General features: G+C 33.8%; 1 protein-coding gene across 19 annotated transcripts in view; it reads left to right on the top strand.

The window, feature by feature from the left end:
- Positions 1–19,917, top strand: part of LOC131689361 (cell adhesion molecule Dscam2) — a 1,607,414-nt gene that overhangs the window by 961,759 nt on the left and 625,738 nt on the right. For 18 of the 19 annotated variants that reach the window (XR_009305380.1, XR_009305379.1, XM_058974402.1 and 15 more), the window contains 5 exons: positions 4,432–4,563; positions 4,613–4,762; positions 4,821–5,294; positions 5,349–5,565; positions 5,626–6,000. Coding sequence is in view for 17 of the 19 variants with exons in the window: in XM_058974402.1 (XP_058830385.1) it covers positions 4,432–4,563; positions 4,613–4,762; positions 4,821–5,294; positions 5,349–5,565; positions 5,626–6,000 (1,348 nt within the window). In the remaining 2 variants the exon portion in view is untranslated. The remainder of the gene's footprint in view (positions 1–4,431; positions 4,564–4,612; positions 4,763–4,820; positions 5,295–5,348; positions 5,566–5,625; positions 6,001–19,917) is intronic. The other variant, XM_058974404.1, reaches the window with a different exon arrangement.

The following is a 19,917-nucleotide window of genomic DNA, read 5'->3' as shown; positions in this document are numbered from 1 at the left end:
TGACGAGTATAGTGTTAATAGTTTTGTTTTGAATTTTATATGTCATGTAGCATGAAGAGAAGATTTCTCAGTTCACAATCCTGCAGCTGCCACTGATTCTAAGAAGCATACGTTCAACTAAATTGCTAAATTGTTTTTGATTGATTTCGAAGAGAAAATTTAACTCTGCTACCAAACTAAATTAAAACTAGTTAGCAAGATTAGGTAACTAATGCAGCAAGTTGAATCCGAATACAAAATCTTTTCGTTTTGGAGGAGTGAGCGTGAGATTTTGAACGTCGTTTCCTGAACGTAACGATCCTTTTTTTGAGCTGTTTTCTAGAAATCATTTACAACATTCTTGGTAAATATTTTAAGGTGTGCTAACACACCAACACAAATAGAAGAATAATTCATGTTTTTATAGGATTATGAATGTTTTCGAAACCAGCATATCGTAAAATCCAACCAAAACCCTTATTTGAAATTTGATCCATGTTTCTCATTTACTTTTATTTTATCCATCTTTTTACGTTCCTTAATTTTGCTTTTTTCTATTGCTATCACTATCACTTACTTTAATTTATAGTTTTTTCTCTGTTATTTAATTTTATTCGCAATTTTTTGAGAAAATTCTGCTTTCTTTCTTTTTTTCTTATTATTTCATATTTTAATGCCATACTTTTTTATTTGTATCTTTTGTCATTCCATCTAATGTTTAGAATTTGTCTATTATTCTTTTTCTATTTCCTTTTTTCATATTTTTTGCATTTCCAAAAGCAATTTTACTTATTCAAATTCATTCAAATTCAGTATCTTTTGTCATTCCATCTAATGTTTAGAATTTGTCTATTATTCTTTTTCTATTTCCTTTTTTCATATTTTTTGCATTTCCAAAAGCAATTTTACTTATTCAAATTCATTCCAATTTGTCTTATTGTTTAATTTTTTACCTTTTTCCTATTTTCTTCCTCATTTTCTAGGTTTTAGCTTACCGTTTATTGTATTTTTCCCCATTGTTCATTTAATACAATTTTATTCTTTTTTATACCTTTTTCTTAAGATTTAATTCGTAATTGTTATTTCTTCATGTTTTCCGTTTAACCTATTTTGAAAGTACTTTTCTGTTCACCATTTTTGTATACGTTAGCATTGAATTTTTTTATTTTCCTAAAAAAATATTTGATTTATCTTTTCTTGACACTATGCGCACTTTTTTTTTCTTAATTTTACATTTAGTTCGTTGTTTGAATTTATTTCAAATTTCATTTCTAGTGCTTCTTCTGTTCTTTAAATAATATCCATTTTATTCATTTTTTTCGTGCTAATATCTTCTTTTTTGTGTTCCTATAATATACCATGTTGGCTTTTTATACTATTTTTTGTTTTCCATTTTGTCTGTTTGCTCCGTTTTTGTTCAATACTTCCAATTTTATTTACTTTTTCGTCTTTTCATCATTTCAATTTTCCATTTTTTCGAAATTTTCTGGTTCCATTTTTTAAAATTTCTCTATGGTTTTTTAATTCTTGTCTTTTATATATATACTCCTCTAGTTTTATGCATTCTTAACGTTTTATTTATTTTTTCTATTGCTTTAAATATTTCTTGTTTCTAACGTTAAATAAATTTTATTATTCTTGATTTATCGAGTTTTTCAGATTTATGCATTTTTTATATTAATGTTTGTATTCTTTTTAGTAGTTTTTTTTTCATTTTCATTGATTCTAATTTTTTTTTCTAATTTCCTAGCGATTTTTCATTACTTTCACCATTTGTTCAATAATGTTCGACTTTTTTAATCTTCGCAAGATCGATTTTTCATTATTTTCTGCATTTGTTCAATAATGTTCGACTTTTTTAATCTTCGCAAGATCGATTTTTCATTATTTTCTGCATTTGTTCAATAATGTTCGACTTTTTTAATCTTCGCAATATGTTTTTCTAGTTCCCTTTTTCAATTTTTTATAGGTTTTGTTTTGGTTTTTCTCGTTTAAACATTTTTTGACAATTGACATTTGTTTATGTGGTTGATTTTGTTGTTTTTAGCTCTTTTGTACATTCTTTTAATATTTAGTTTTCCTATTGTTTTTTATCTTTTGCCGTTGATCGCCGTTTAGATATTTTTAATTTTTGTAATTATTACATTTTTAATCTGGTCATTTCCTTACCTTTATAAATATTATTACAAAAATGGCGCTTTTCAAAGTCACCGAAACTGTCGAAGAGGTATTAAAAACTCCCAAAGTATAAAAAAACTACGTTTTTTCTTCATTGGCACTACAAACAAGAAGAGCAATATAATGGTACATAAATATAAAATTTCAGTGTACTATACATAATATCAGTGAACTCCAATGGATTTCAAACATTGACTTTTTTATACTCAGGCAATACAGAATGGTGGGGGCCTGTACGTTGGACCCCCCGGGCCCGTATTTTCTCTCTGCGGCCCTGTGCTTCTACTATTCCATTGAAGAAATTTCAAATTATTTTTTGATAAGTTGCCAGCCATTAAACGTTTGAAAATAGTTGAACAAAGAGGGGCATAAATGAATTAATTTTACTAAGAAGAGATGTTATAAAGGGAACAACTTTTATAATTAAGTTTTTCCAAAAGTCACATAAGCCTAAAAAATTAGAAATACTTTCAATAATGTCACTAATAATAGATTTTGAAGGGTTGTGTGATGAATCAGTAGATTTTTCTTCCGTATTAATTTAAGGAAATTCATTCCGATTATTTAAGTTAGGTCTTAAAGTTTCAGAATTTTCTATATCGTAAATTACTTCTTCTTCTTTTCATTGGAGGACGATATCTACAACCAGGTTGAGAGTCAAAAGGACCAGTTAAATCATCAGTATCATCAAGAATATCGAATGAATTTTCTGTTGTAATTATTGATGTAGAAGATTTCAATAATTCAGCATATGACTATTTACTTCTATTTAATGTTTTTTGGTAAAGTTTATTTTTGCAATCTTTATATGAAGGACATTCATTTAGTTTAGTAAGTTTACCGTGACAATAAATGCAATTTTCTGTGATTTTCTTACATGAAACTGTGCTAAGGTCAGCACTACAATTACCACATTTAATTTTGTTAGAGCAAAATTTTTCTATGTGTCCAAAAAGTTGACAACGTTCGCAATGCATCACTTTAGGAGTGAAAATTCGACCATTAAAAATTACATAATTCACACACAGGAAATCAGGGAGGGTAGAACCTTCAAAAGTGACACGCACTGCATTAGAAGGAATAAATTTTTGATTAATGCCATCGTTTGCTTTTTTATATAGACGTTCGCTATGTAATATTTGAACAGAATATTTTTTTTTTAAACTCTCCTGAACCAAAATTAATGATATCATTACAATCAATAGTTTCATCAAAAATTACTCCATCAATCTCAACGAGATCGCATGGAATATAAACACGGTATATATTAGTTAAAAAGTTTTGATATGACTAATAAATTTGCCTCATCACACTCAGAAAAAATAATTCTTAATTTGTTTAAAGAGATTTTTTTAATTTCTTTGACTGATTTAAATTTTTTATAAATTTCAGCAGAAATAAGGAGAACATTTATAGGTATCTCCTTTTTCCTGAAATATACCGAAAATGGACCTTTAGCTGATAGAGGATATTTTTTTATAGGTGGTTCCAAATTTTGACCATTAGGTAAACCATCTTGAGAATCTATAAGCACAAGAGGATCACTCGGGTCACCGTCCATGTGAAAAATATTTAATAGATCGGGATGATTTTAAACACAACACAAAATTCAAAAAAAACGCGATCAATAAAAATAAATAATAGCAAAATAATACTTATCCTCTTCTTTTCCTTGAATGCTTCTTCTTCAAACTTCGAATACTGCTTGTCTGGTTTGTCCTGAAACTGTCCGACTTCCTTCCTTCGAGTAGAAAAATTCGGTAATTCACTCTTCTCGTTCCTCACTTCTTTTTCTTCTTCTTCTTCTTCTTCCGGTCCTGGTCGGGAACCGCAATTCCTTCTTCCGAAGTACTATTAATTTTCAACACTCTAAAATGAAGAAAAAATTAATTGGCAGCAAAGAAGAAAAAACACGTCACTTCTCTTTAAAGCTTGCTTCGACCAATGAGGCAGTTGAATTAAATTGAATTGAATTTAGTTGATGGTACTATTGGCTTGTATGGTGTTGTTAATATTTGTATATTGTTTTTGTGATGTTTTTGTGAGAAAGTGTACATTTGATTCTAATTCATGTTGAAGAAATTGAAGTAAATAAATAAATGAATAAATAAATAAATAACTAAATAAGAATGTAAAAGACGTTTCTACAATTTTATTGAGCAAAACCAGTTAACGAATCATAGTTTGGATAAATAAGAAAGGCACAATCGCACCACTAGGTGGATTAAAACAGGTTTTTTTTAATGTGACTTAATAGTTTTTAACCCTTTGCAGGTCCTCCATATGTGAGAGCAATCGATTCAATTAAAGCTATTGCCGGAGAGCCCAAAGACATATATTGTCCTTTTTCGGGCTATCCTATTCAACAAATATCGTGGCTTCACAACGGATTCAACATCAGTTCAAGTACTAGTAATGTATGAAATGTAAAAAATATATAAGAATTAATTTGTAGGTTCACGATACACGATTGCTGATGTGAATCATGGAGGCACTCTTCATATTCACCAGGTGGATGCAATCCAGGATAAGGGTACTTATACATGTATAGTTACGAGCCCGAGTGGTGATGAAGCACGCAGAGAAATTCAAATTATCATCAATAGTAAGTACTTTATTAGCTCTAGTTATTTATTTCATCCCATATAACAAAAATTTTCTAGCTTCTCCTGTAATTGAACCGTTTTCTTTTCCAAAAAATATCAAAGTTGGTGGTCGGGCACAACTTACGTGTTCGGTCTCTTCAGGTGATATGCCAGTTTATTTTAGTTGGAAAAAAGATGGCTTATCAATACCACTAAACTTACAAGCGATAGAGAAAAAAGAAGAATTTTTCACACTACTCATTTTAAAAGACATTTCAGCACAACACAGTGGAACATACACGTGTTTCGCATTAAACGCCGCTGCGCAAGTAAATTATACCGCAGAGCTACTGGTCCAAGTACCACCATCCTGGGTTCGAGAACCATTAGATTTGTCTGTGATTTTAGGTAACAGTATCTACCTACCGTGCGAAGCAGGGGGGTTTCCGGAACCGACAATATCATGGTTTCGAAGAAAGGGAAAAGATTTTCTTTCGCTTCCATCTAAAAACAACACGCTTAGTGTAAACTATGCTACATTATCGGATGCGGGTAAGTAAATTTGCCAATCAAACGAAATAATAGCCTAATCCCTCTTTGTACCAGGATATTACAAATGTGAAGCTTTCAACGGAGTTGGAGATGTATTGTCTAAAATCGTCCATATAGATGTTAATGTAGCTGTTCATTTCGATAGTCCGGTAAAGAACATATCTTCACGAAGAAGTGATGCTGTAGTCTTAGAATGCGTAGCTTTGGGTGATGATCCAATAAACATAATTTGGACGCATAAAAATACCAGAATAGATTTTAATAATTATAGGTTATTATTCAAATGTTTTTGGATTGATACACAATTTAAGCCGTTTCTAAATAATTTTAGATACAGTATTGTTGAGATGAAAATCGACAATGGTATTCATTCTCAATTGTCTATCTTGCACACAGAGAGATACGATTCGGGAAAGTACGTCTGTTCAGCGGAGAATTTATATGGAACCAGTGAACACGTTATTTACCTTGCCGTGCAAGAGAGACCCGATCCTCCTTCTGATTTAGAGGTATTAAAAGTTGAGAGTCGCAGAATCAAACTCTCTTGGAAACGGCCTTATGATGGAATGTCTCCAGTGCTCAGCTATTTAGTACAATATCAGCGATTGACAAAGGCAAAAGATTATTCAGGGCATGGATTCAACATGTCTTGGGATAATCCTTTTGTTGTAAACGTGACACTTACGAAAGTGAACGAAGCTAGAATGTAAGTACAAAACCATGGAGATCACGTCATATATACATTTTAGTCTTTCGATAAAAAATGTAGCTTTTTTCAAGAGCGTGTAAATGAATTTTATCTATCACACATATCGACTCACGTTCTTGTTCACTCGCCTGTTTTCATATGTTACAATTTGCTATATACCCTCCCCATCAAAACATAATTTATTGAAGGTCTTTAAACGGTAATCTATTAATTAATCAAGTATCTCACTAGGTGATTGGCATTATTTGGCTGATCCATCTAGTAAAAATAGGCTGGTCTGTCCAGAAAATAGGATAACGAGGGTATTTTGGACCAGTACCATATTTTGGACCACTTGACGATGATTTGTACATTTTTCCATTCAAAGCTCATAACAAATTGAAATATTGCTAATGTAACACTGAAATTATCATGTTAGAAAGCAACTCCCGTTATATTCTGAGCAAATTGGTTTAATAGGAAGCATTGAATTGAAAATTTTTGATCGTGTTTTCACATTTCAGCTAATCTTGTCCAAAATCAAGAGGAGGTGGTATTGTTGTAACCAACATCGAAGAGTTATTATTTCTAAAGTATATACATTTCAATCATTCAAATAACGTTATTATGCTTATAAAATACATAAGATATCGATTTTAGGTTGAAAAAAGTAATCAGATGTATTGAAATTGTTATTTTAAGTATGTCCGAAATATGTGAGCTATTTCCAAACGATAACATATTATCGCCATGCTCCCAATTAACTCTGACACCTCGTTGCATATCTACTCTGCATTTAAAAAAAGTTCTCTTTTTGTTCCCAGAAAAGCACTTCTTACCCAATCATGTACAAATTCATCATACAAAGAAAGATATGTGAACATTTGGATGGTCCAAAATATGTTTCGAGATCGGTCCAAAATATGTTTGCAGCAATGGCACAAAGGAAAGTCAATGGTCCAAAATGTGCTTTGTTTACGGTCCAAAATAAAATTCACTGGTCCAAAATAACAAAAATGCGCGTTCACTATTTATCATTTTTCCCAAGTATTTACGTTTATTTGACTATATAGAATACAACATATCCAAAAAATGATAAGGCCGTACATATTAGCCTATTGAATGATCCAGAATAAATAGCCAAATCGTATTTTTTCAGATTTTTTTCTCATGACTTCCTAAAGCGGTCCAAAATACCCCTGTTACCCTATATTCAAAAGAAAAGTTCCATATTGAGAGCTGTGATGATTAAGCCCACGCCCGTCAACGGAAATATACAGATTCTCCATGAAATATGAAATTTCATTTTCCATTTAAATTTTCAATAATGTACTAATGAACTTAAGTAAACAATCTTAAGTTTAAGTATTTCTTGATCGATTAGTGGTGGAAAAAATGAAATTATTTCATAAATTACATTGTTATGCAACGTTTGCACTACCAGTTAAAACGGGTTTTTATGCTATCTTGGTGACATTTTTCTTGTTGTTAATTATTAAAACGTATTATAACTCTGTAGTGTAAACATTGTATTATTAAACCAATTCTGCAGCGTTTTATGTTATATAGGTGTTTATGTGGTAATAGGACTGACATAATTATATCTTCAGTACAGCGGTTTGTTTCATAATTTAAAACAGATTTATTTTAAAATTTAAATTAGTATACCCAACCGTTCTATTTGTTGTATACTTTAAAACGCAATTAGAACTGTGTTTTAAATACATAGGGTAGGACAGATATTCTGACTGGATAAACTGGGAAAACAATTTTAAGTCCAGTAACGCTTAAGACATGGCTTGAATTTGAATCGAAAAAGAACACCCGCTTCAACTGCTGCTGGGACGGTAAGTTCTGTTTTAAAATTTTCCGTTGTGTGCTGTACGAAACAAAAGTATTTGAAATTAGAAAACAAAAAGTTCTGCTGGGATTTGTGATTGTTTCCGATGCAATTACACTCAGATTTTTCACGCAGGGGATACAGGCCGTGTAAATGAAAACCGCCTAAATTTAAAAAAAACGCGGTGATGAAAACCGTGTAAATTTCAAAATCCGCGTAAAAAAACCTGAGTGTACTCTCCTATATAAAATACTACGCTGCTGAACAGTGCAATAACTACAGAAGCACGTTGTCAGATGCCTTACTGATAAAAAACATATAACCGAAATATGAAAACCAATAGGCTCTTTACCCTACGCAGCTACAAAGCGCCGTAAACATGGATTAACAAGTTACAACGCACACGCATGCATAAAAATAAATATATTTTTTTCAAACGCAACACTCTTAAGCAGCACACACCGTATTGAATTAAATCCAAACCCACCCACTTTGCAAATTATTCTGTGACACCGTGCTGGTACCCGAAAAATCCGCACACGGCCACCGCTGCCGAAAATGCATAGCGTCTACCGCTTATTGTAGTGCCCAGACGCTGCAGCCATGATCTTACCCGTTCGACATAATAACAAAAACTGATTCAAACGGGTACGCGTCACCTCTATTTATAAACTAACCGTATATGGTTTAGTCACTTAGGTGCGAGTGTGTGCAAATGCCGACGTTACCGTAAATCGATAGCACTTATTGCATCGCCCGGAGACGATGTTGCTCGTATGGGATAATAGCAACAACTGATTTAAACGGACATGCGTTGCTTCTATTTATGACTTTTCGTGTTTCATTGAGCAACTAAGCTGCCATCTCTTGACGGCTGTGTCTGAGAAATCTGCCTCACGAATGGTAATTTTCCCGTTTTTCGTGAACTTTTTAATTTTACCAATTTCCAAAAGTCTACTTTTATTGGGGAGATATTAAATTATTAGCGATATTTAAGTTAGGTGTTTCTGAATCGGTTGGTGTATGAATGATTAAAATCCATCTAGTAATATCGGAGTTATAAGCGTGCAAACCTTACATAGTTTCGTTACATGGGAGATAGTTTAGATTTTAGAATGACACCTAGCCCCAGATAGTGGAGTAAGACATTTTTAATGTCAAAAAAATCGTTCTACACATACCATCAAATCATATCAGTTAGATTAAATAACTCTAACTCTAATTTCATTTGCCCTAAAATAACTCCAACTTAAAAAGTATACTTTGTATTTGAACTCATTTAGTTCCATTGGAAAGGCGAGATAAATTTTCAGTGGAATGGTGTCCACATATCTATCAGTTAATTGTTGTTGTAGTGAATTATGCCCCCTTGTTGTGAAGTTTACCCACATTCTATTTTTAGATTTGGCCAGAGACTATTAGAGAGTTTGTGCAAAAATCGGTAACTCGTACTGTCAAACGGACATTTGTATTTGACTGTACGAGCTACAAAATTTTGCCTCAACTCAACTAATAATTCTCATTATCATCGCCAAAGAATTCACTGATCCATATTGTTTGCGGGCACTCTATTTTTTACTTGTGCGATCTGTCTTGGAAGCTTCAGCACCCATTTGGTGTCCTTACACAAGCATTTGGATCAACCGAATAGAAGCAGTGCAGGCAAGATTCCTCCGTTTTGCTCTTAGAACTCTGCCGTGGCGTAACCCCAACCGAGCTACCACCGTACATCGATCGCTGTCGTCTGCTCGATATGGAAATCCTAGCCAAAAGGCGGAACACATTTAGAGCAGTATTTGTTGGGAAGATATTAACTGGCCAAATAGATGCTCCAGATATTCTCTCACAAATAAATGTCAATGTGCCCCCGAGAAGTCTCGGATCGCATAACTTTTTAAGACTCGAGTTTCAACGCACCGAGTACGGCCAAAACAAACCCATTAGGGCGATGTGTAATGTTTTTAATAGTGTTTATGACCATTTTGACTTTTCTGTATCTTGTGATGTTTTCAAAAACAGACTAAGAAGGTTGACTTAGATTTTAAGATTCATTTTTTGTAATATTTGTATTTTTTATTTTTGTAATGCTGTGTACTATGTGATTATATTTTATTGTAGTTTGAATCCATTGTAATCAGATGTGAATATATGAAAAGATGATGGGTTTTTACGCCCATTTGAGGATTGCTTCTGAAGTATATCCTGAAATGGGCTTTTCCCATTCAACTACATTTCATGTAGACCCACATAGGTCATATGAAAAATACGAATAAATAAATAAATAAATAAATAAATAAATAAATAAATAAATAAATAAATAAATAAATAAATAAATAATCGACAAAACTGTCATGTATAGTTTAGAGTTCCTACATTAAAGGGTTATGTCAGAGACATAACCGAAGTGAAGTAGAATACACTTAGGCTGGTAATTCGAATGCTGTTATTTTTACTATTCTCTGCATCATTGTATTAAATCCAGCTATCCAGTGTTTCTGTTATATATATATATATATATATATATATATATATATATATATATATATATATATATATATATATATATATATATATATATATATATATATATATATATATATATATATATACATATATATATATATATATATATATATATATATATATATATATATACATATATATATATATATATATATATATATATATATATATATATATATATATATATATATATATATATATATATATATATATATATATATATATATATATATATATATATATATTAGACCTTTCCACATTTTGAAAAAGTTTTGAAACATACATGGGTCAGCTCAGATTTTTATTTTTGTTCAAGGTGCGAATTTAAAAACTTTCGCCAAAGATGACTCAATTTGGACATGACTTAGAGGTGTCTCCAATCAAAAATCGTGTTTTTCTTTGTTTTCATAGTAAGATCACTTACAATTTGATAGGTCCTACATGCCCACAAATCATCAAAGGTTGTTCCTTAGACATATCTTAACATGTTTTCACAGATGGACATAGCTCTAATCGCAATCGAAAATTTGTTAACTGAATTTTTATTTAGAAAAGAATATCAAAACCAAGAAAAAATACTACTAATTTTCCATGATTTTGATAAACTGTTTTATATAAAAATCCAGTTAACAAATTTTCTATTGCGATTAGAGCTATGTTCATCTGTAAAAACATGTTAAGATATGTCTAAGAAACAACCTTTGATGATTTGTGGGCATGTAGGACCTATTTAATCAGAGTGTAAGTTATCTTACTGTGGAAACATAGCAAAAACATGATTTTTGATTGGAGACACCTCTAAATCATGTCCAAATTAAGTCATCTTTGTCGAAAGTTTTTAAATTCACACCTTGAATAAAAATAAAAATCTGAGCTGACCCATGTATATTTCAAAACTTTTTCAAAATGTGGAGAGGTCTAATATATATATTCAATGTCAAAACACTATAGCAATTAAACATAACTTCAGTTAATTCCGAATTGTTTGGTGATAACCAGACGGAAATCCGTTCATAAAGAACAAAGTTATTAGCGTTCAAAATAGTGACGCAAAAACGTGACATCGTTTGATTTTAGATTTTAGAATGACACCCTGTCCCAGATAGTTCAGTAGACATTTTCAATGTCAAAAAAGTCTTCATTTCTTTCGGAGCTAAATAAACGAATTTCAACGCGATGGAGTGGTTGGGTGCGAGAGACCGCGCTCTCTTGCTCTGTTTCAATTATGTGTGGCGTTCTCAAATAAATTCACCAAAGCGCACGCTCCAGAGTGCACTGCGAAGCAATGTACTCTTTTATTAGTTTTCTTCTAGCAAAGGTAGTGTGGCTGCGATTGGCAAATTAAAGGAGGTTATTTTGGTTTGTTAATGAATACTGATACATAAGTTTCTGTTGATGGTTTGATACTGGGGGCAAACTGGGAAACGTGAAAAGGGATTTTCATTTTACTTATTTTGCAAATTTCACTGCTCTACAAGTGAAATGCTCCGTTAAAAGTAATGTTCTGGTACTACATTTGGTTATTATCATACGTGACAATTACAGGGTTATTACGAAGAAACCTGGAAAGCTGAACTCTCTAATGCTGACATTCCACGCTTTGCGCGTGCCCTTCTACTGGCTTTTAACTATAGAGTGAGTTTAACCTCCAGTGAGTCCAAATAGTATTTGTTATCCGATTTGACCATTAATTTATTTTATTTGTGCATGCCATGCTTTAAAGTGGCTATTTCTTAAATAAAGCAGATAGACGAATGCCTTTTGATCTCACTACACATTTGTGTAATGAAATATTCAATAATGTGAGTAGTGAAGGTAGTACTATCAACGTGAAAAATTCTTACCCACTGGGAACTTGGGAACAAACCTAGCAGTTGGATTTTGCCACACATGTGTCTCGGGTGGATGTTTGCAAGTTTCGAGGTAGGACCGAAATTTCATTTGCATAAACGCATCGCAAGTGATATACGTGTAGGTAATGCATATATATATATATATATATATATATATATATATATATATATATATATATATATATATATATATATATATATATATATATATATATATATATATATATATATATATATATATATATATATATATATATATATATATATATATATATATATATATATATATATATATATATATATATATATATATATGTATATAATTCGGAATTAACTGAAATTATGTTTAATTGATATAGTGTTTTGACATTGAAAATGTCTTACTGCACTATCTGGGGCAAGGTGTCATTCTAAAATCAAACGATGTCACGTTTTTTGAATTTCAATATAGCAAAAGTGAACAGATCTCGAAAACGTGAAAACTCCCATACATCAGTCAATCTATTCCCGGCAGCGTCGTCAATAGGGGGTTAATGATTCAAACGAACACGAAAAGTTGTAAATAAATGTGCCGTGTGCCAGTTTGAATCAGTTGTTGCTCTTTTACCAGACAAATAACATCGTGTCTCGTACGACAGATTTGAGCACCCAGCACACTACGCTTCTATGAATGACGTCATCCTTGAGTATTTAAAGAATATCATTTCTCGAGCGACTTCCTTCTCCCGTCGAACGTCGGGCCGTAAAGAACAGCAGTAGCAATCATGCATTTTGACAATGCGCTGCGATGAGTGCTGCGTTTGATCACTGCTACCCAGAGCTTAGAAAACGAATCAGCTGAAAAAGAACGAACACTCTTCATTCGTTCTTTGCTTCACGAACATACACCCTATTGAACCATTCACCACTGAGCTGCGGAGTTGACGGCTTTGGTTCACCACCACCGAGGCTGGTGAATCATTGCTGTTCTATGGTGTAGGTATATGAGCATAGCGTAATAGTACCCGTTGCTCATTCTCTCTCCCATTCGAAAAGATATCAACTGCTATGCATCATTCGTTCTCCATAGCAAGCTGTACATAGGCACCCAGATTCTCTTTGCTTGTTGCGTGCGAATGTAGGTACGAAAAATGATGCCGCCCAGCTGCCCCGGAGAACAGCGCTCATAACGAGAATGTGTTTGTTGTCTTTTATTATTTTTATTCGAGATAGGTACATGTTCTGTGCGCGTTTCATATGCAATATTTTTTAGTTTTGTCTTCAACCTATTGAATCTGTCGAATTGTGAAAATACAAATCTTGATCGTTTTTTCAAAACGTCATATCTGCAATGAGTTACTCTCTTTGTTTACAGTCTCTTCTGTTAATAATTCGGTCACTTTAACATTTATCCCTCAACTCTTTGCATAATATGCTAGTTAAAACCACCGTCTTTCGATCTGCCCTGTAAAATAAGTGAAAAGTGTTATAGTGACGCCGTAAAAAACGAAAGAGAACGTAAACAAAGAGAGTAACTCATTGCAGATATGACGTTTTGAAAAAACGCCCAAGAAATAGGGTTAAGGGAACATGGGGAGACTTTACCAAGCACGAAATTCAACAATTATTCATAACGTGTTTCATTTGGTACTTAATTTTTTTATATTTGTTTCGATCCCATCAGCTAATTTTTCATCTTCTTCATTTCGTTTTTCATCTTGCTCCCTTACTCTTATATTTGAAACTTTAAACGCGATTATCACGATATTTGCGGTGACTACGAGTGCCGAAAGAGTTTGCAACGGATTTCGAAACTTAATTTTTGCTTGTTCGTAATTTAACTGCCGTGTCCTTGAACGATTCCATTTTTTTGTCAAAATTTTCATATTTATGTTATGGATTTATTAATAATTTTTTTCAGGTGAAAATTGTGTTTTTTTTGGAAAAATCGTTCCCGTTTCCAAAAAGAAGAGAATTTTTTTTCAATCAATCGTTCAAGGACACCACAGATAGATACACTAATGATTTTTTATGGCTGATTTTGTGACACGTGAACCTGCAATGTAATCAGTACAGTTAATCCAAAAAAGCAATGCATTAAAAAAATCAAAGCTCATGAAATACAATCGTTTTATATTTTTAAGTAGTACTAAGAACCTCAACAATATGGGAAGAAAAGATAACAGCATGTTATATGCCATTGTTTTTTTGTTCTGACATTTTAAAATTCTCTTAGTCAAGCTCCCCAAGCCTTGGTCAAGGCTCCCGCGGTGGGTAGACTTGACCAGAAAAAACGATCAAAGAAAAACTTTTGTAACTTTTGAAAAAGTAAATTATCAATTCTGAAAAAAATCATTAATACGCAGAATACTTTTGCATATTACATTTCAACCAGTTTTGGAAGACATTCAATTATTAAACCAAAAACAATTTGTCTTATTGAATACAATATATTTTAAAATATTCATAAGCAAGTCGTTGTTCAAGTTCAACTCAGGGGGTTTTTAGTATTACACAGAACTAGAAAAATCGTAAAAATTTACGTGTTCTGCTCCTGACATATAAGAGCATCAAAAATGTTTTAGATTTAATTTTAATTTCACATGACTATGAATTTCGTAAATCATGATTTAAATGTCAATGAATGCAATTTGTTAAATTGTATCAAGTTTTTATTAACCAGTTGACAAATTTTGAATGATAGGATAGTAATGTTGATGGAATGGGAAAAAAATATAGTGTGATTTTTTCCATTTAAACAAAATTTGAAAACATTTTTGGTTGCCTGGTTGCAATAAAAATCTCGGGTAACTTAGAATAAAGGCATTAAAGTCAACTGTCAAGATTCATTTGGAGGATATTCCGAATAAAACTTTATTCGCCAAGCTCGGAATAATTGCAGCGAACTAATCTGTTCAGATCACTAATTTTAAATTTAATCATTAAAGCGGGATACTAATTTCTTCCCAAAGATTAAAAGGCATGTGTAATTTTGCTATTCCTGCTCAACTTTAGACGAAGCTCGAAGTAATTTTTTGATTATTAAATATTCCACAATATGCCGTACATTTTAAACACACCGTTAGTAGGTATCCAATTTAATCAGTCATAAATCTTGCTCATCGAATTTGTGGTTAATATTATATTTGTTAACATTTAACCTGTCTATACAACATTTAGGAAAAGAATGTAGTACATCATAGTTTGAAACATATATTGTCCTTGTTAAATGCGAAAAATTTATAACCAAGCTTATAACCACTTCGTTTTGGTTCACGATTATAAAATTCCAAATATTCGTAAGCTAGAGATACAATGTTAGAAAAAAATGAACCTATATGTGTTGGGCTGAATCATCTGAGGAACCAACATCCAAAAAACTGATAAATGCATATCGATGTTTGAATATCCACGATTTCCCTAAATTTATAATGCATCGTGAACACAAGTTCAATTTTTTCCCCCTTAAACCTCAGCAGAATCAAATAAGCGGTACCTGTTGCCTAATGTCCGCCCCACAAGCCATATGTTCTTAACTGACGTAGCGAAAGACGCTGAAAACCGCTAATATGGCCAGAAGAATTTTATATTCAGAATCAGCATTACACAATAAATCTGAATGGTTCAACAGCTTGTATGTTCTTGAACCAATTTCACTAAATAATCAACCAAGCAAAGAGGAACCACTATTCAAGAGAGAAGAGAATACTGATATCCTCTCTCTCAATGATACTCACAACTGTTCATCATTATAATGATACGTGCTTATGCAAGCGTGTGTGGATATATTCGTTCCTGTTTCTGTTTCCTCGTGTTGTTGCTTCGGTATCCATAGCGGCAATTCATTCGGTTGGGGTGAAGGCAAGCGTTTTACTGAACTGTATTGTGGTTCGTTCGGATCGAATTTGAATGAATGGTGAAAGCTCTGATCAGGAGGATCCAGAAAAAATTTCGGAAGTGGTCCAAAATTTCGACTTTAAAATGTTCATTGTACAATACGTAATAGGCACCATCAATAAATGACGTAGCATTTTTTGAGTCACAAACCTCTAAATATCCCCCTGGTAATTAGGTAGCTTTACGGTAACTCTCCCCCCAGTCACCATATTTTTTTTAAATAAAAAAACGATGTTAGTTATTCCCCTTTAAAAAAGCTACGTAGCCTGACAAGATGCCCTACCACCCCCCCCCCGTCGTTACACATCATCACAAAATGCACAACTCCCCCCTCCCCCATATAACGCTACGTCATTTATGGATGATCCCATATGTAATACCCTCATTTAATTAAACTCAGTTTTGGTAATCGAATCTGGTTTGCAAAGATTTTGAACTTAGAATGAATTAAAAAAAAGAAACTTTTCCAAAAATTCTCGAGATGTTAAAAATTTTTGGGGGGGGGGGGGTTTGTGTCCGGACCCCCAAAACCCTCCGCCTAGATCCGCCACTGATGTCAATAATATATTAAACTTACCAAAACTACTTGAAACCACCTCTTTCGATCCATTAGAAAGTGGCGATTGTGGTCTACAATCTCTTCTATACCGCGCCACACTGTGGTATGCGGTGTGTCCTGTTCTCATTTCATATTAATTTGATTTCTTAATAAAACATATGAAGGTGAAACTAGAAATGCATCTGGTTTGGCGTTTCATATCTTTATATTGAGTTATTTACAGGTTCAGAGGTAATATACATCGCTTTGTTTGAGCTTCAACAAATTCTTCAGTCGCGTTAGGGGACAACACTTCATATGCGACCGTTTGTGTTCATTTTGGTGTTGTCCCCTAACGCAGTGTTCGTAGCGGTCGTGAAAAAAAATTCCTAAAAACTCGAAAATCTAAGTATACAGTATTGTTCTGTGACTTTCGATGATCAAATTTCTAGAACAAATAGATGCTCTAAAGTTTGAGACTGGGCAGGTTTTTTGATAAATACAAGAGTAGGTTGGAAAATCAATTTTTTGCGCTGTTGTCCCCTAACGCGACATTTTCACCTCTCAGAATGAATGGACAAATGAACAACATCAAACCCATAACATTAACGTTGTTGTAGGACTTTTAAAGTATTCAATTAAGTTTTTTGAGCGTACATCGTAGGATTTTTCAAACGACGAGCTGTTAACAGTTGCATGATGCGTGCAAACGTTGTCCCCTAACGCTGGAATGTGTCTATAGATGTTCGTGGAGACAGGTGGCGTAGCTATCTTTAGCATTTCTGCAAAAGATCGCTTAGAGCGTCCCTGAAGGGAACGCTTAAGATTTTCCTCGCGTTGTTTGTACGCGGGACATGAAGGGAGATCATGTGGGTTTCCCCCACAGTAGAGACACTTTTCGACATCTCTACCACAGGAATCATCCGCATGATTCCCACCGCATTTCCCACAACGGGCTTTATTGCTATAATGGGAGGCTGTGAGTCCCATTTGTTTGCAATTAGTACAGTTCATGACCCGTGGCACAAAGAGGCGAACAGGTAGACGAACCTTGTCAAAGAGGAGGTAATTGGGTACGGCAGAGCCGGCGAAGGTCACCCAATAAGAGTCTGAGTTGACGTATATTTTCTTGCCGTCAGCTGCGACTGATGCTGAATGCAAACGTTTGCATTCCAGTATCTTCACTGGCTAAGCATGGGGTCTTTGAAACAGCCAGTCCCATATTTTAGCAGGTCCTCGCAATTCAGACTCGAATCGGAAACGACCCCACGGACTTCAACCCTGCTAGCTGGAATATACACCCTGTACTCCTTCGTAAAGGGCCCGTAGCCAGCAATATCGTTGCCTGAGTTGAACTGTTAACCACCACCCGAAGCTTATCAGGGCGAATTTTCGATATTTCTGTCACGGCCGAATACCGATCCGTCATAACTCGAGAAATCTGCAACAGATTCAAAAACTTTTTTTCTTTGGTCCGAAAGAAGATCACAAATGGCCCGGTGGCCGAGCTCGGATATACTTTGAGCCGGGGAGCCGATTTTGTTTCGACGTCCATCTCACCTTGAGATGAACCGCCGTCAGGGGAAGTCATTTTTGCACGGGCCTATTGCCCAGTGCACGTTATTAAGACAACCAAGAAGGGGAAACGTAAACTAATACTTAACTTGTGTAGGTAACGGTATCCAGACGGCTTACTAGAAGAACACTGCTTCACTTGTCACTGACCAGCTAACGGTACTCAGAAACAGAAACACAAAAGAAGGGAAAAAATACTGAAACCTCAACTAGGCGTAGAGTCTGCGAATAACCTTGAACGCGGATTAACACTATTTGTCGCTATAGAGTGTACGGATCGACAACAAAAGACTTCTATCTCGACTGAGTGCTCGTTTTTCTAGTAACACTGTTGTGAATCAGTTTGTTTATTTTCGTTCGCGTATTTTGGATCGTTTTTTTGTGTATATTCAGTGATTTTTCAATTGGAATAAAGTTTGTGCCCTCGCCTAAGCTGCAGTTATTGATCAATTGACTCATAATTTGTGATTTTTGGTCGTGCGGTGACAATTGACAAACATTTTGTTCTCCCAAAGTGTCGTCGGTAGTGATAGAATCCTTGTGGTGAAACCGTGGATGCATATCGGAAAAGCTTATTCGCGAAGTAGCTACTGTTGCCTACCTGTTGGCGATTCTCGCAATGGATTTGATCTGCCTGCAGTGCTCCGAGCCGGTAACCACTTTGAATCAGCTGAAATGCCAAGGATTCTGCGACAGAATCATGCATCTATCGTGTTCAACGCTCACTCGTCCAAAATTGGACATGATTAACGACTCAGAGAATATATTCTGGCTTTGCGACAGCTGTGTGGATTTGATGAAATCCTCCGCAGTGAATGCAGCTTTTACAGCATTGAGCGAAGCGTTGCGTTTGCTGACCGACACACATAAAACAGCGCTTGAAGCATTAATGCTGAAATGGAGAAAACCAGAAAATCAGTGGAATCCGCAACGACATTGCCTGCAACTCCCATATCATGGCCCGTTCCAAATAGAGCTGGAGCCAAACGTGCTCGCGAGACGGAGGATGATAAATTTCTTTCTAAATCCGATGTCCCCAGTCTAACGTGTGGCAAGAAAAAGGGTGATGTAGCAAAGGTACCCACAATCACTGTTCAACCCGCTACTAGTAAATGCTGGATTTACTTGTCGCGAATTGCTACCACCGTTTCCGAAGCTGAGCTTGGTGCTATGGTTAAGTGGTGCCTTTCAACGGACGATCCGGTCGAAGTGAAGAAGTTAATGAAAAAAGACGCAAATTTGAGCGGGCTTAATTTCATTTCTTTCAAAATTGGTGTTGACCCTCAACTTCGTGAAATGGCCCTCAATGCCGAAACCTGGCCGGATTGGATGTATTCCGCGAGTTCATCGACTTTCGATAAGAACGTACTAATGACGGGAAACAGGGGTTTCGGAAAATACCTCGACTGGGATAAATCCATCGCAAATAGCAGTTATTTTAGACTACGCACCGACAATTCGCCTGTTGATCAACGGCAACGGCGAATAATATTAAAATCGTGGAAAATGAGATATATATATATATATATATATATATATATATATATATATATATATATATATATATATATATATATATATATATATATATATATATATATATGTATATATATGTATATATATATATATATATATATATATATATATATATATATATATATATATATATATATATATATATATATATATATATATATATATATATATATATATATATATATATATATATA

The sequence above is a fragment of the Topomyia yanbarensis genome, chromosome 3, assembly GCF_030247195.1.
Source record: "Topomyia yanbarensis strain Yona2022 chromosome 3, ASM3024719v1, whole genome shotgun sequence".
Lineage (NCBI taxonomy): Eukaryota > Metazoa > Arthropoda > Insecta > Diptera > Culicidae > Topomyia > Topomyia yanbarensis.
Note: the sequence above shows the minus strand (reverse complement) of the source record. Positions and strands in the feature narration are given on the sequence as shown.